Source organism: Seriola aureovittata, chromosome 9, assembly GCF_021018895.1.
Source record: "Seriola aureovittata isolate HTS-2021-v1 ecotype China chromosome 9, ASM2101889v1, whole genome shotgun sequence".
NCBI lineage: Eukaryota > Metazoa > Chordata > Actinopteri > Carangiformes > Carangidae > Seriola > Seriola aureovittata.
The window spans coordinates 2,779,634-2,795,228 of record NC_079372.1 but is presented as its reverse complement, the minus strand read 5'-3'; the positions used below and the strand labels follow the sequence as shown (position 1 = coordinate 2,795,228).

Here is a 15,595-nt window from a genome sequence, read left to right as displayed (position 1 = left end):
AAGGAGTGAACTGTGTTTATACCTCGAGGACTTCATGCAACTTTTCTAAATACTTCTGTTGATTTCTGTGTTTTCCAGCTCCAGAATGAATTCCAGTACAAATCTGAGCTAAGATTGTTGTGCTTATACATAGACAATAAGTGATTAATCTATCAACAGAAAAAGAATCAACCCATTTCAATAATCGATATATCATTTCAAGAATTTGCAGCTTCTCTTTGTCTTATATTATTTTAAATAATTGGGCTTTGTACTGCTGGAAAACAAACAATGTTGTTGTTTATATTCTAAGAATTAATCTAAAGAAAGTAAAAACGAGATTAAAAATTAATGAAAATAATCATTAGCTGGACTACTGGAAAAGAACAATTGTTTTTTGGTTTGTTTGTTTGTTTTTGCATATTTCATTTATTGAATTAATGTAATTGCTCAGTGTCTGAGATGAGTGAAGAAGGCTAATGTTGAACTGATCTGACGTAGGCTTGTGTTTTTTAAATATATGTGCATGACATACTGAATGCAAGAGATCAAATCAAAATCGAATTAAACCTTGACTTTTTGTCATTCAATATCTCAATTTAAGGATATTAAGGTTTTACATAAAATACAGATTACACAGTAATTACTTCCAGCACCAAAATAATAACTATAGATAAGAACTACAAAGATCCAACTAATCTAAAACCCGACAGCTGCTCACTACAGTGCACATGCTTCTTTTGACTTCACTGTTTCATCCGCATTTCATCTGTCCACTTCAGCTCACCTGTTCCTGGTCTACATCATCGTCTCCTGTGATTATGATCCTCTTCTCGATCCTGGTCTCTGAATATCCTCCTTTCACCGTCTGCAACACACAATGTGTTCTTATACCCTGTTACCGCACACACACATTTCTGTGCACAGGCCGGAAAACAGTGTACCCAGAATAAAGAGGTTACAGTTCTTCAAACCTTTTCACTACGGTTATAACCCTGGTCTCATTTGAAATGTGATTCTTTCAAATTTTACAACAAAAACAGTCGTAATGAGGATAAAAGATTCTGAACCAAAGTTGCAGAGGAACAAACGTGGCAGAAATACATGATGTTGTAATATGTTTGACATGATTTGGGTCGAAAACATTTTGAGCCATAGCAACATGTCTGAACCAATTCTACGTCAACAGCTGTTGCAGTGAGATGAGGATCAAACAAACAATGAGTCCAGTACAGACCCAGAGGCCAAGAGTCTCACAGGTGGGACAGTGTTTTTTAAAAGGCCTGCACCTCATCATGCTGAAAAATCTGCTCTATCAGGAGTTACACACCCAAATTTAAGCTTTGTAACTTTGATTCAAGCTTCTCTACCTTGGTGACATGAGTGGTTGCCGAGGTAACGTTTTCAGTGACCAGGATGGGCGACCCTGATGTCTCTCTTCCAAGGCTGCCCATGTGCACCTGAGAAAGCAACAGTCAGCAGCAATAAGTACCAATACCGTCAACACACACATGTGCCTTCATCCTTGCAGGTAAGACAAACAGTCGTGCTTTTGTGATATTTTAGAACATCCAGTCAGGCATGTGCTCATGAATTCTGGTCATTGCAAGTAGGTTTAAACCCTGGAGAGCAGGACTGAGCGCGCTGCAGGTTGAGTTAAAATTGGAGAGGTCCTTCTGTTTGTACTCACAGGGGAAACACTCTGTCTCGTAGAGTAAGAAACTTCACTGAGGCCAGTGACACCGTGATCCTGAAACAGACAAATTCAATATACGACTTGTTTTATTCGGAACATCTGGCATTCAGCTTCATAACAGCTAGTGGGATAACAAAATGACATGATCACTGTTTTCAGCTCCAGTGTTCTTCAAATATTGTTCTTCTTACTAAATGTGTTATTAACCTGATCTGTGAACTCCACGATGGTTGTGGTGACCTCCGACCCGTTGGGCTGAGTCTCCGTCCGGACGTCTGTCTTCCTCACTGTCGGCGTGGGCATGACATCACTGGCCTCCCTGCTCAGCGGTGGGACGGCAGGGCCGCGACCCGCTTCTCTGTACGACTGCTCTCTGTCCACTGACGATGACACCGGCACTGACCTCTTTGGTTTTTTGGGAACTACAGGCTTAAGAGCAGAAACAAAAAAAAACAAGTTTCAGTTTTAGCATGTTTTATTTTTTACTAATATTCAGTGGTAAAACAAAAAAGGCGGAGAGCTGGAAGCGCTTTGCTTGCAAAAAGGAGAATATTCACTGATGTTTCTGATAAACAAAAGAGCACAAGACAAACATAAGTGACTGTAATGTAACATGCAGATTGTGTTGCATTGTGTTTCAAGCTCAGAGATGTTTCATCTTAGAAGTAAGGTAAAGAAGAAACTAGAAGGGAGCGCAGACCTCCTCCAAAGCCAATGTGAAACAGCACACACCGGACTTCAGAGAGCAATTCATAATAAATGATCCGGATCTGCCCCAAAATTGAATGGCTTCCTCCCTGGTCCAGGCCCCGTTCCTCCACCGTGTTCGGTGCAAATGGGTTCAGTACTTTTTGTCTAATCCTGATGACAAATTAACAGACACGGGTGAAAACTTAACCTCTGTGGCCGAGGTAATGAAGACATGAAAAGGAATAGATGGAGGGCTCTTTCTTCATTACCCTTCAGAGCTGCTTCATCAAGATCATTAAACTCAAAACATGCCGCCTGTCTGCATGTTTCATTGTCTTTTATCCGCTCCGTTGTTAATTTCACTTCATCAGCAGCATCAGTGTTCTGCATGTTCAATGTTTATATTTTAGCTCTGGATCTTTGTGTTGTGCAGCTTTTTGTTGATTCGAACCATGAACCTTGACAGGCTGAGAAAAATCTAATTTCTGTGAAATCTGTGACAAAACACTCCAGGTGTGATTACACCTCGATTTGTTTTTCTTCATTTCAGCCACAGTGGCACGGCTCTATTTCTCTATTTTTCATTCACATTGACCAACAGCAGCACAGGCAAACTGGGGCTTGTAAATAAAACTTGCATGAACTCATCAACAGCTCGCTTTGGTAGCCTGTCATCACACTTTGCAGGAAACTTGGAAAGCACTAAGATGGTGATATGAGGGTGTCACAGGAGGGGAGGGGGGTGGCGAGGATGGAAATCCAGTGCCGCTTTGTATTGTTTTTGTCTGCACTCTTTTCTTTATTTGTTTGTGTTGCGTTTCTAGTTAAAGAAATGCAGAGAGGCAGGTGAATTATGATTTCTAGCCATTTTGTGTTACATTCAGATTATATTCACACCCATATTGCTTTGGTTTTTTTTTTGGTGGCTAAAAATAGTTTTGTTCCTCTCACCTGCCTGAACAAATCAAATGAAAGGAGCAGACGCCTCTAAGAGCTGCAAACACACCTGATATGAAAAAGTTTTTGGAGTACCTGAACGTCGGGCCGTTTGACCTCTGCTCGGACTTCTTCAGCCGGGATATGTTTGGCCGGCGGGCTGCTGCTGGCTCCTCTGGACAGAGGAGCTGATACTAACGGAGGAGATGGTTCAGAAGGGCCCTGCTGCTGAAGTAAGTCAATACCCAGGCACAGACCCACATCAGGTGACAGATCCCTTTCCCCCAGCTCTGACATGCCCCTGGAGAACTCCTCCATGCCTGTCTGCAGGTCTGTGAGGACGGTGAAGTCTACTTCGGCCTCCAGGCTGGAAGTAGAGCTGACAGTGATGCTGGAGCATTTGCGCTCGATGCCAAGGTGGGTCTCCTTCAGGTACAGGATCTCGTGGTCCTGGTCATCCTCTGATACAGAGCCCAGACGCCTTTCCCATGGTTCCCTCTGCAGAACAGACCAACATGCATTAATATGGAGAACTTTAACAACCTCTCAGAATGTCATACTACAGGGACATTTACTTATGTAATCAAAGGATGTAATCCAAGGAGTTTTATTAGTTTTGTTTAGCGATGAATTTACACACTACACTTTTAAGGTAACCAAACAACAGAGACCAACTACACATTTTGCATATAAAAACAAACACGCAAATAAAGAAGAATGCTCATTTACCCCTTTTTCAAAATAGTGGCTAAAACAAAAAAGAAAATGGGAAAAAACAAACAAGAGACTGGTGGAGCGGAGGGATGACTCACTGATGCTTCGCTGAGAGCCTCCTCATGAATAGCAGGTGTGGGAGGTGTCTCCTATAGAAGAGAAACAAACAACAAGAAATGGTTCATATAAAACTAATAAAGCATGTATCAGTTCATAGAAATGACAGCCACAGACCATAATACCTATCTATACTATAACTAAGGTGTGTAGCTGCATCAGAAAAGGAGCAGAAACAGAGAGTTAGGAGGTTAGCATTGTAATAGCATTGTTATATTTAGAGAAACCACACTTGCCATGTACTCTTCTCATTTTCCGAGCTACTGGCTTTCACCGCCTTTCTATTTGTGAAACATTAACACTTCATTCATCTGTCAACTTCAGGGCTTATGTTAAACTTGCACAATAAACACACATGAGAATTCCCAGAGAGACTCTAAAGCTTAGGGCTACTGTCAGAAGCATGCACATAGGGTGTATTTCACAGGCTGACGTCATTAAAAAATGACTGCAAGTGCAATGGTAATGCCATGCACTGAAAGGTTAGGTTCTTCCAAATCCCTTTCAGGAAAAAGGTATTCATATTCGTAAATGTGGCATATGAATGCCTGAGCCCTGAAGAGGTTTGGCAGCTCTGCAGCCTGTGATTACATCTAATCGCCTTTTTCATTTTCTGCTATTGCTACAGAGTTGCCAAGGCAGAACATTTGGTTCAAATGCCCTTCTCTGCCATTTTCTAGAGAAGGATTTAAATTAAAACAGAAAGATGGTGGAAAGGTCTTGCGCTCCTTGCAACAGCAGCCACCTTTGTTCTGTGAGGATGTTGGAAGGAGAGACCAGGTGTTAACGTGACAAGTTAAGGTGGGATAAAAGGGGGGGGGGGGGACACCTGAAGCTTAAGCAATGGGAGTTTTTGCTTAAAGGCCCGCAGGGTTCTGAAATGGCCAAGCAGATGTCAAGCTTTGCGGAGGGGAACAAGGGAAAGCAAAGAGCTCCCTGGACCATGGACGTGAACTGAGTCGGTCAATGATGCGATGCGAAGGAACGTGGACTTTTGCTTTCTCATACACAGCCACATGAGTTCTGAAGTATGTGGGTGATTTTTTTTTTTTTTTGGTTTTTGTTTTGGTTTTTGTTTTTCAGATGGTTAAAAAACAAGATTTGCACGACATCGCTTGAAGCTCATGCAATGCTTTACTTTCCCCATGTTTGACAAACAGGTTAGGGGGCAGGAGGTTTACCGCTTGCTTCCTCTTGGCTGTTTCCTGACTGGGCGTCCTGTAGTGGATGTGGCTGTTGTCCATGTTGCTCTGTCTGTCTCGCGACCACTGCGTTTTCAGAGGAAGACTTCGGGGGGGGGCTGTTTGAAATCGATAGCTAGAAAAGACATTCTCTTTAAACTCTGAGCTGTACTGAGAATGATCTTCATGTAGCACGCCTCCTCCTCTCGTCCACTGACTTTGCCCTGTTGCATCTCTGCAGTCTCTGAGCTCCTGTTGTCCAGACCACTCACTCTTTATCTGGTGATGTAGTTGAGCTTGTTGCTGATACATGGCAGATTGCAGTTCAGTATTATCATCTGGTCTCCTTCCTGCCTCACAGGATCCGTCTTTTGGCCGGCTTTGAGTTTGAGGGTTTACGTCACCTTTGCTGTCTTTATTCAAAGACTTCTTTGATCGCTGCGGCTTGAGAGGGACTATTTTGGTGCCTTCTGAGTTCCCAATTTTGTTGCAGTCTTTCGCTCCCATGGGGCTTGGGTCTTTCATCTTCCAAGTCTCACAATGCCTAGCATCATTCTCAGCTCTGGCTCCGTTGCCCTTTGGGAGAGAATCCACGGCCACCGGACTCTCAAAGTTCCTTGGTCTCTCTCGGCGAATGTTGTGCTCATACTGACAATGCCTCACATCAAAGTTGTTCACTGCGCTCCTCTGTTTGTCCGGTGGAGATCCATATCCATTTTCTTGAATGGCATTCCTTTCTAATAGAGAATCATGATGCCTGTTAGATGCTAAGGTATCATCCACGGGGATCACATCTGTCAGCCCTGTTGCTGTAAAGTCTGTTTCCTGTTTCAGAGACGTTCCGGGTCTAGCTCTCAGAGGGTCCCAGGGTGTTTGACAATTTTTTATATTCGCTTCAGTCCACGATGTCACCGCAAACGCGTTTATACCCATAGAGGAAGTCTTACTCTTTTCCACTTTAGAGTAAGTATCCAGCGCTCCTTCATACGCATCCTGCTTGTCAATCAATTTGCCATCACCGGTCGCCTATGTTGACATAGAGTAGACAGTTTCATTAGCCTAGCTAGATACACTGCTCTACCATTTGTGAAATCATAGTGACCCCACATAACTTCTGTAAATGAGTGCTTTTCTTCTAAGTTTCTGTGTTTTGGCTCAGTGGGATCAGAGAATGTTAAAAGGTAAACAGGTTGGGAAAAGGCTGATCAATACAACTCAATACAAAATTTAAGTACATTAAGTACAATGACTTGGGAACAGGAAGTTGTTCTTACTGATTTCCGTTCAGGGGTTCCTCCGGGGGGAGTAGCTGAGGAGAGGCGTTTCTCTCTCTGGGCCATCTTGCTGTTCGGCTGCCTCAAAGCCCTCTTCAGCTCATTGATGCTGGCCTGGTGCTTTTGTAGAACATCCTCTGGCTTGTCCAAGAACTGCTGCTCACAAAGTGAAGGGCACATCAGGGAGACGAATTAACATGGTAAAAATCCTAGCTCCAAGTCTATTAGATGCTGACAGTCATTTCTGCAACTGAAGGAAAAAAAAAAAAAATGAATAGAGAGATTTTAAAATCTATACTCTAAATCTGCTCTGATTAGGACGTGGTCCAGGATTGGCTGTTTTCTGTTTTGTAACTGTGCTGTGCCTCAGACAATAGAGGTGTTAATGATGAATAGAAACAGATACAGACCTCATTATAGCTCACTCAGATCAAGTCTCATCAACATTTTTCTTTTATCTTGCATTTTAATCGAAAGGAGAAGTTTAAAAATATCATAATGCTTCCAAAGATACACCTTAAACATTATCATGAATGACCATTTGCACTCTGCCTTAGTGAGCACCACACAAAACCCAAACTGATTTAGGTTCGTGTTCATTCACTTATCAAGACAGATAACAAATGTTTTTAACCAATAATAATGCTCAGAAAACACAAGAGCGACATGCACAGATATGATTCTACAGATTACACAGACAGGGATGCACCAAACAATTATGTGTGCCGTGGAAAAAAAATAATCTGAATGTTTTAACATGAACGTCGCTGTTTGCTGTTGACTATGCTCTAAAAGTATTTGACAGGTACAGGTATGGGTATGAGACAACACAGCACACCTGGTGGAGGTCACACACAGCAAGAGCCAAAAAGAGAGGACAAGCAGTACCTCCTGTTTGGGCCGAGGGATGGCCAGATCCTTGTCCAACAGATGAGGGAGCCCAAGGTGGGGCAAGTGAGATGAAGTGCAGGGTTTTTGAGCAAAGCAGGAAGTTGAAGGATTGGGAAGGGGAGGGGAGGGGAGGGGAGGGGGGGGGAAGGGGGGGGTTTGGAGAACAGATGCGTGCAGAGACAAAGAGGTAAAGTGCTGCAGGTGAGTCAAAAAGGCAGGCGGCCAGACAGACAGAGAAACAGAAACAGCTGACACCATTGGGGCTTTGGACTATAAGACTATTAACCCATTTAATGTTCTGCCAAGAAGACAGAGACAATCAATCTCAGTGTGGGCCAACTGATAATTAATGCAGTCACGTATCGATTGAACTTAAGTGCTTGGGCAGGGAGATTATTCCCATACTTCTTCATCCAGAGATTTGGTGAGAGGACATTACGAAACCACAAATGAACAGGCCCTTTGGTGACTACTGCAACGCCAATATTTCCTACAGTACTTAATAATACACACATCTGCACAGGAACAAAATAATACTGACTAGATACATCGGAATAATCTTTAGCAAATAAATAAAAACAGTGCAAATGTGCGTATCTTTACAACAAAAGAATCATTTAAGAAGAATTATTAATTAAATCAAATAATGATTATCTCAGCAGGAGTACAAACAGATTTTTTAACAACACTGATTCACTGAATCCATCCCAGTGCTTAAGTGCCATCTGCTCATTCTGCTAATAACACACAGGGACACTGTTAAAGATGTGCGCTCGTGAACATGTTTTGACAATTGAAAAACAAGAGGCATTTTCCACTAGAGTTAAATTGTTTAAGTCACTCTGAATAAGAGCTAAATGCCTATGAAGAAAATGTAATCTGAATTTCCACTGAAACCATTTCCCAGTGGGCAGACAGGAAAAAAGAAAAGGAAGAGCCTGAATAAATGTATATTTAAACATTTTGTCTCCATTCATCTGAAGATCAATTCATGCGGTTTCCATGGATTATACTCAGTGGAATCCTGGAAATCATGACATGAGGAGAAGTAACATTCCCTCCAGAGACAAACAATCAAAAGAAATGGACAGGTCGTGCTTAACAAACACAGAGTACGGGTGCATGACCTACAACAACCAAAACCACACAGACAAAAAAAACTAAGGACCAAGGCCAAAATACCTCTGGCTTTGAGTCTACAGGCGAGCCTGCCTCCTCACTCTGCAGGAGAGGATGAAGTGGAGGACAGGAGGGTCAGAGGAAGAGAGCAGAGGTTAGCAAAGAGAGTTAATATTACAGCAGCAAGAAGAGAAGACCTGTTAGAGGCAGGAAGCTGGCTTAAAAAAGTAACGTCTGCAGCAAAGAGGTCAAAATAGATTTTGGGAGTCGATTTAAGAAACAGAGAGAACTCATACTGAGAAGTCTTATAAGTCTGGAGAGCAGAAAACGGGAAATTAGGCCAAGGAGAGAAGAATCAGGATGTTGATTACATTTTTAAATGAAAGGGAATGTGGAAGAGAAAGATGAGGGATGTTAGTCAAAAGTTCATGAGCGATTTTCTGACTCAGGACACAGCAAGCGCTATGTGCTTTTTCAGATGAGCCAAAGGAAGGTCAAGCTTTTGCATGTTCCTCTGTACTGTCCTCAAAACTCTGATTTAGTTTTTCATGCTTGCAATACTCCATACGTTGATTTCATTTACATTGTTGTCTGATAAAGCTGTAGCTCCGTAAAACCTCTCCTCTTCTAAATGACGGCATTGCCATTCGTTCATATTGTTTACAATAAAATGTACAACAGCTACAACACCAAGGCAACAAGAGCTGCGATTGAAATCAGGTTTCTGTGTCTATGAACAGCGTTGTTTTCTTCTCATCTCATACCTTGAGCTCATAATTCTTGGTGGGTGTGGAGAAGTGGTCGCCCCGCGTCTGCCTCTGATCTTGGCCTTCATACTGCTCCAGCTCCTGATCTGTGTACTGGTCCTGGTCTTGGTCGTGATAGTGGTAATGATCATGTTCCAGATCCAGGCTGCCCTCTTGGTCCAGGTCTTCTCTGGACATGAACTGTGTGCGTTCACTGGAGCTTCGCTGGGACAGCTGGTCCATGCTATCACCCAGAGCTGAGGCTGGTGAAGTGATAAGAGGAGGGTAACAATCAACCACATGGACTTTTACATGACATGATGGTTTTATAATGAGGCAAGTTAAAAACTGCCTTCATTTTGGAGATTTGGCAGGCACTCTCCTCACGCTGAGGGCCATCATACAAATACATGCGTGTAAAATAAATCAATAAGTCCTGTTAATGAAATATTTACACTGTGTGAGAGTGGAAGTGTTTTTCATGTATGTATTGCTATCCATCCATCGATCCATTTTCTAAAGCTGAGGGTTACTGCCTCACAGGAAGCACGAGTGAACTTCAGGGTAGACATAGTCAGGGTACTCACCTCCATCAATGCTTCGAGGCAGCAGGTATCTCTTGCTAACGGAGCGATCGAACTGTGGGGCAGGCCTGTCAATCAGAGCGCTGGCCTGTCTGGTCTGGGCCTGGGTTCGCCCGCTGTAGCGGAACTTGGAGCCAATCACCAGGAAGCCCTTGGGAGGCGGCTCTGGAGAAACCAACCTGCAGGAAGGTTCAGTTTTGTGTGTCCACCATAAAATACTCAGACTCTGCGCCTTGTTATCTTTTACTTAATTACACAATTTAGAATTTGATCAAGAAGAAAAAAGAAGGTGGTATCGTTTATTTTCCTGGTCCCTCATTTCCTAATAACTTCCTGTGATGTTTCCTGAAAAGAACTACATTAAGTGACTCAGCACCAACTATAGGGAAAATAAAGACAATTGTCTAATAGAGCTATTTCAGTTTAGTTAGCTGTGTTGACTTTAAAAGCAGGTGCTGATTTCCAAAGGAAGATCAGCTAAAACTATTTCAGTTGGATATTTAGGGCAATACGCTTATTTGCTTTCTTGCAGAGTTAATTAAAAAAGCACTCTAACCACAAGGAGTGGAAACAGGGGGGAGACAGCTAGCCTGGCTCTGCCCAAGTTAACAACCCCCATCCCCCAGCCAGCTTCTCTAAAACTTCCTCAAGTCGTGAGACTGTGCCAGGTAGTCAGCGGAGACCACAGGAAGTTGCTGTGCTAAGCCAAGAAATAGTCTGGCTTCCCTAAAACCACAACATGTCATTTTTACACTTTGATTTTTGTACAGACAGATGAGATACGAGGTTGTATGCAGATTTTGTTACCTTCGGACAGACCAAGTTCTTCCCATTTCAGTTGAATGACAAAACTGAGAGAGGCCCATTCAAACCCAAGGAAATAATCATTTATTTTTGGACTTATGTCTACATAGATGTTGATTTGTATGTTTGCCCTTAGACAAATTTCACAAGACTCTCCAATGAATTGGAATTATTGAATTCATTAATTAGTACCAACTGATCACTGTCTGCATTTTCCATATACAGTAATTAGTAACAAATGACCTAGTCCTCCTCAGCAACCTTACTGTAAATGTAGAGCTACATATCAGTTCCTATCAAGGAAATTCTACAGAGCGATGTGACCTGTAAAAACAGTGTTACCATGAAAAGCTAAAGAATCAACACATCTGTATAATGAGTTTCACATGAAGGATAGCCCTCCTGTGCTAACAGTTCATGCAGGGTTCAAAAGCTACAGTGCTGAAAAGGTGAGTCTCTCTGTGCATCTGTGAATATCAAGTCCTACCTGAAGAAGGTGTGGTGCTCAATGCAGACCTTCCACAATCGCTTTGAGGCCCGATGGTTGGGCAGCTTGAAGCCTATGGTGCTCTCAAACTGTTCATACTGAGAGGTGAGGGGAAGGAGTGGAGGTGGTGGAGGATGGGGGAGGAGGAGGAGGAGGAGAAGGAAGGGAGGTGAAGAAGAAGAGGAGAGTGAAGGGAGTGAGTGGTGGGGAAAGACGGAAGGGTGGTGGCAGGGTGAATTGTGTTTACTCTGCAGTAATGGAAAAATCAATGTTGTTTTTCTGTTTACTTGTACTAGAAATATATTCTCACATCTGCCATGTCAGGTAAATTTTCCATCTCTAACCAACCTACAAATTAGCCATTCTTGCACTCGCTCCATCAGATGTTCAGTGGAGTGAACAGAAAGAATACGCTTACAGATCAATAGGTTATTAGCAATATAACAGGTCTTTAAACATTAGGAGGAGTCTTTACAGGAAGAAGCCAACTTTTGTTCCACACAAAGATTCTGTTTAGAGTAAAAGGGCTTTAAACACCAACGACTACCCTCCAGGCAAATTTGAAGTGACAGCTGATTTAAGAGGATAGATCCGCAGAACAAAGCCCATGCACAGAATGGCCTTGGTTTTCACTATGAAGATGTCAATGGCAGTTTAACAGTGGATATAAAGCGCACTCCACATACCCTGAAGGCCAAAGAATGAAGGGAAAAAAAACAGTAAATCATAATAATTTTAGGGAGTTGAAAACCAGAGCGAGCATAATGTGGCTCAAACACTTGCAAGTGAAATCCTTGATGAAAGTGCAAATCCTCACGACTGGCTAATCAGGCTTTAAAGTCACTATAAAGACTGGGAGAAGGAGGAAAAGAATAAAAACATGACCTATCAGCCTAATATTTAAGAACAGTATCTCTGAGGGCTATAAATACTGTCTGAAAAAATACTCCTCATCAGTTGTCACATGGTTTGCAGCAGATAAATCTCAGAAATAACTCTTTTATCAAACCATGAAATGACTATTTATGCTGCTTGGGAAAAGTCAGGAGAGACAATGATGTAATTTTAACAACTGTGAAACCATGAAATAGAAATATGGGGTTGGCTCTTTACCAAATGATGATTCCAGTTGCCTCGGCTTTGAGGCAGAGTGACTGTCATGAGCTGTTCTAGTGGGGGTGTGCAAGCAGTAATTGTGCAGTGAACTCCTGCTAAGTCAAGCAAGATGCAAAAGGCAAGACCATTATAATTTGTATTTACCTCTCCGGGGCGGATCTTGATGTAGAAGTTGCTTCTTTTGTAGGAGATCTTGAGGATTTTTGGCCAGGCAAACCGGTTTATCCTGAGGCGGTCTCGGTAGATGAGCAGGCCATTGGCGCTCACTCCGAGCATTATGTCAATTCCTTCTGAATCCTGGTGAACACAGGCATAGAGCATCAAAAAACCTCATACGAAAGTGCATAGACAGTTGAAAAGTCTGGGTGTACTATCTCTGTACCTTAGCGTGATGCAGGTCCACCCCGTACATCGACAGCTTCTTGGCATTTTCTAGAAAGTTCACCTCTGCATCCGCCGGAGTCATTCCCCTACGACACAAATGCCACACACGATTCATCACTTCTTTCATATTCATCCCACAAATCAAGAAGCCCAGCATCTTCCATTATCCTTGTGCTATTCAATTAAATTAACACAGCCATATTTCCTCTGACCTGTAGTTACGGTGAAGCTCCATCACTCTCTCCTCCAGTTCACGTGTCTGATTGGGGGCAAAGCGGAAGTCGTTAACATAGTCGGGGCCATGTTCCTCCGGCTCATAGTCTCCCAGTTCAGCCTGGACAGTGTAGGAGCCCAAAAGAGCGTGGGTGACGAACGAGCAGGGCAGACGACCGGACAGGATGTCGTCCCTCAACTGCAGGCACAGGTAGTACCTGAAGAAACACAGAAATGCTGCTAATATTTGTCTTCAAGAGTTATGTGTCTATTTTATCAGGAAACACCTGGAAGAAACACTGGAAATGTTCTCAGTCCTTCAGGTTTTTAGCAATGCTAGCAGCGTTGATCTTTCCAGGTGTCTGTGAGCCGCTTCACTAACCTGAAGTATCTCAACTATAGGATAGATTGCTATGAAATTTTGTACAGACATTCATGGTGCTCAGAGGATGAATCTTAATCACTTTGGTGATCCCCTGACTTTAATGTATCATCATCATATCAACATTTAACTTTTTTCCAACACTTTGTTGTACAATTAAATTCCAGAAAGCATCAATGGTACTTTGTGGTTAGTGCTAATTAGCCAGTGCTAAGATGGAGAATTTTGTAAACATTGAACGTGCTAAAGTTAAGCATTGTCATTATGAGGATGTTAGCATACTGACATCGGCATTTATCTGTGCTGTGTCTGAGTGCAGTCTCACAGAGATACTAGCATAGCTGTAAACCGGTGCTCTTCTTCATATGAACATTTTTAAAAGATAGATTTCTTCTTACATTTAGTTTCACTCCAGCAAAACAAAATATTGTCACAGTATACAGCTGGCTATAATAATTATCCTCAAGCTTCTATACACTAATTGAGTAGGGTTTCTATGCATTAATCAGCTAACAATGACGGATGGAGGACACAGCTCCCGACATGAAATCTTTGCCTATCTACAGTTAAGTTAAGTTCCCAGTTATTTATGATAATCCACAAATCTCAAATCTCAACAGTTAGCTCTCAGCTCTCTCCAGCAGGAAATTCAAGTCAAGTCAAGTCAGTTTTTATTTGTATAGCGCCAATTCACAACATAAGTTATCAAAATGGGTCCTAAGGAAAACTTCAAAATGGTAATAGTGCCAACAGTTTTCATTTAGGCTACACTTAGAAAGTTCTAATAACAGCTCTGAGAATTATCAAGAGTAACTCAGAGACCGGTTTGGGAACGTTTTACATAAAGTTTAAGCACCGCAACCCCCAAACTCCACTGAAATACTTGTATCTCACTTGGCACATTCATGTTCAAGTGCAGTATCTCTATAGCTTAATACCACAAAACACCTCAGTAACTGCAGCAGTTACTTAAATGTGATATATGACATTTGCAGTGTACATTTGTAGTTTGCTCTGATGTAGTGTTGATTATGATGCTGCATCTCGAGCAGAGCCTAAAAATATACCATATCCTTCTATGTCTGTGTGGAGAACATAAAGTACATACATAGACACTCACGCTAGAGTGCTTTGTGATCACTATCATTTAATTTGTTGTCCTTGTCTGTTTTCACAGTTTCATAGTTTCCCCGAAGACTACTAAAGTCAACTCCTTGTCTTCAACCTTCACTTGAAGTGTGTTCAGTTTGCCTGGGTACTGGTCTTAGCAATTATGTTCTTTTGTAAATCCTGCCAAAACAAAAATGTCCTCTGAAGAACTCAGTATATTAGCTTTAGGCAACTAAAACAAATCAGCGTTCTTTAACTGTGAGTTCAAAAGTCCCTGTTGTTGCGTTCACACATACCTGGTGATGTCTTCAATGAGCACAGATGGGTCTGGGGGGTAGAACTTGACAGAAAATCCCAAAATCCAGGAACCAACTGTGAACAAACCACCAGCAAGGTTTTGTGGAGGAAAATACTGTGGACTGCGTGAGTGTATGTGCATGTGTGTGTGTGTGTGTGTGTGTGTGTGTGTGTGTGTGTGTGTGTGTGTGTGTGAATGTGTGTGCCTGTGTGTGTGTCTGCTTCACTTACCCCGAATTTGCTTCTTAATCTCTTTGGAGGGATCCAACCAATTCTGATAAAGAAAGAAAGACACAACCCTTTGGAGAAATTCAACCTCAGCAAAATCATCCATTTTTAAGAGCCCCTTTTAAGTACTGTACCTCGCTGGCTGCAAATATATTCATACTACAAGAAAATGGATAAAAGCTTCTTCAAACACTGAAAGCATCAATATTGGGCATATAAATGCCAGATGGATCCAACTCCGTCCACCTAATGTCACTAAAGCTTTCATGGTGCACTGCAGACCCTGTGTACCATTTTTAAAAGGCCATACTGTCTAATCACATTTTAGAAGGTTAAAGGCCATGTATGCCAGTCTCAAGCTCTAAGTGGTTGAGCACAGTTTGAAGGGCAACCAGGGACTCAATGCGTTATAACAGCAGGAAAAACTGCAGGCTGATATTTGCTCTGAAATCGCTGACATAATCCAACCAAAACAATACCAAAATAATCTATTAATTAGCAGCTATAAATAAAAACTGTAAGTTGTTTTGAGGGTAATAAGGGTAAAGGTTAAGGGAAAAACATAAAATCTAGTGTAACTAACACCCAGGATAGTTTCTGACTGGGTGTCCTATGTTAGCTTTAATTGCAGAGTTATATTAGTCAGT

The 15,595-nt window shown here is 42.1% G+C and overlaps 1 protein-coding gene across 1 annotated transcript in view; it reads right to left on the bottom strand.

Annotated features, from left to right (window-relative positions):
- The window catches only part of si:dkey-178k16.1 (band 4.1-like protein 1), a 47,770-nt gene that overhangs the window by 3,332 nt on the left and 28,843 nt on the right, over positions 1 to 15,595 (bottom strand). Inside the window, exons 5-21 of the mRNA XM_056384076.1 lie at positions 14,952 to 14,994; positions 14,720 to 14,795; positions 12,931 to 13,149; positions 12,717 to 12,804; positions 12,479 to 12,631; positions 11,219 to 11,316; positions 9,931 to 10,106; positions 9,362 to 9,606; positions 8,661 to 8,699; positions 7,476 to 7,505; positions 6,588 to 6,743; positions 4,114 to 4,164; positions 3,398 to 3,799; positions 1,883 to 2,104; positions 1,670 to 1,729; positions 1,350 to 1,439; positions 767 to 847 (exon numbers count right to left, since the gene is read on the bottom strand). Of these exons, the coding sequence (XP_056240051.1) occupies positions 767 to 847; positions 1,350 to 1,439; positions 1,670 to 1,729; positions 1,883 to 2,104; positions 3,398 to 3,799; positions 4,114 to 4,164; positions 6,588 to 6,743; positions 7,476 to 7,505; positions 8,661 to 8,699; positions 9,362 to 9,606; positions 9,931 to 10,106; positions 11,219 to 11,316; positions 12,479 to 12,631; positions 12,717 to 12,804; positions 12,931 to 13,149; positions 14,720 to 14,795; positions 14,952 to 14,994 (2,229 nt within the window). The remainder of the gene's footprint in view (positions 1 to 766; positions 848 to 1,349; positions 1,440 to 1,669; positions 1,730 to 1,882; positions 2,105 to 3,397; positions 3,800 to 4,113; positions 4,165 to 6,587; positions 6,744 to 7,475; positions 7,506 to 8,660; positions 8,700 to 9,361; positions 9,607 to 9,930; positions 10,107 to 11,218; positions 11,317 to 12,478; positions 12,632 to 12,716; positions 12,805 to 12,930; positions 13,150 to 14,719; positions 14,796 to 14,951; positions 14,995 to 15,595) is intronic.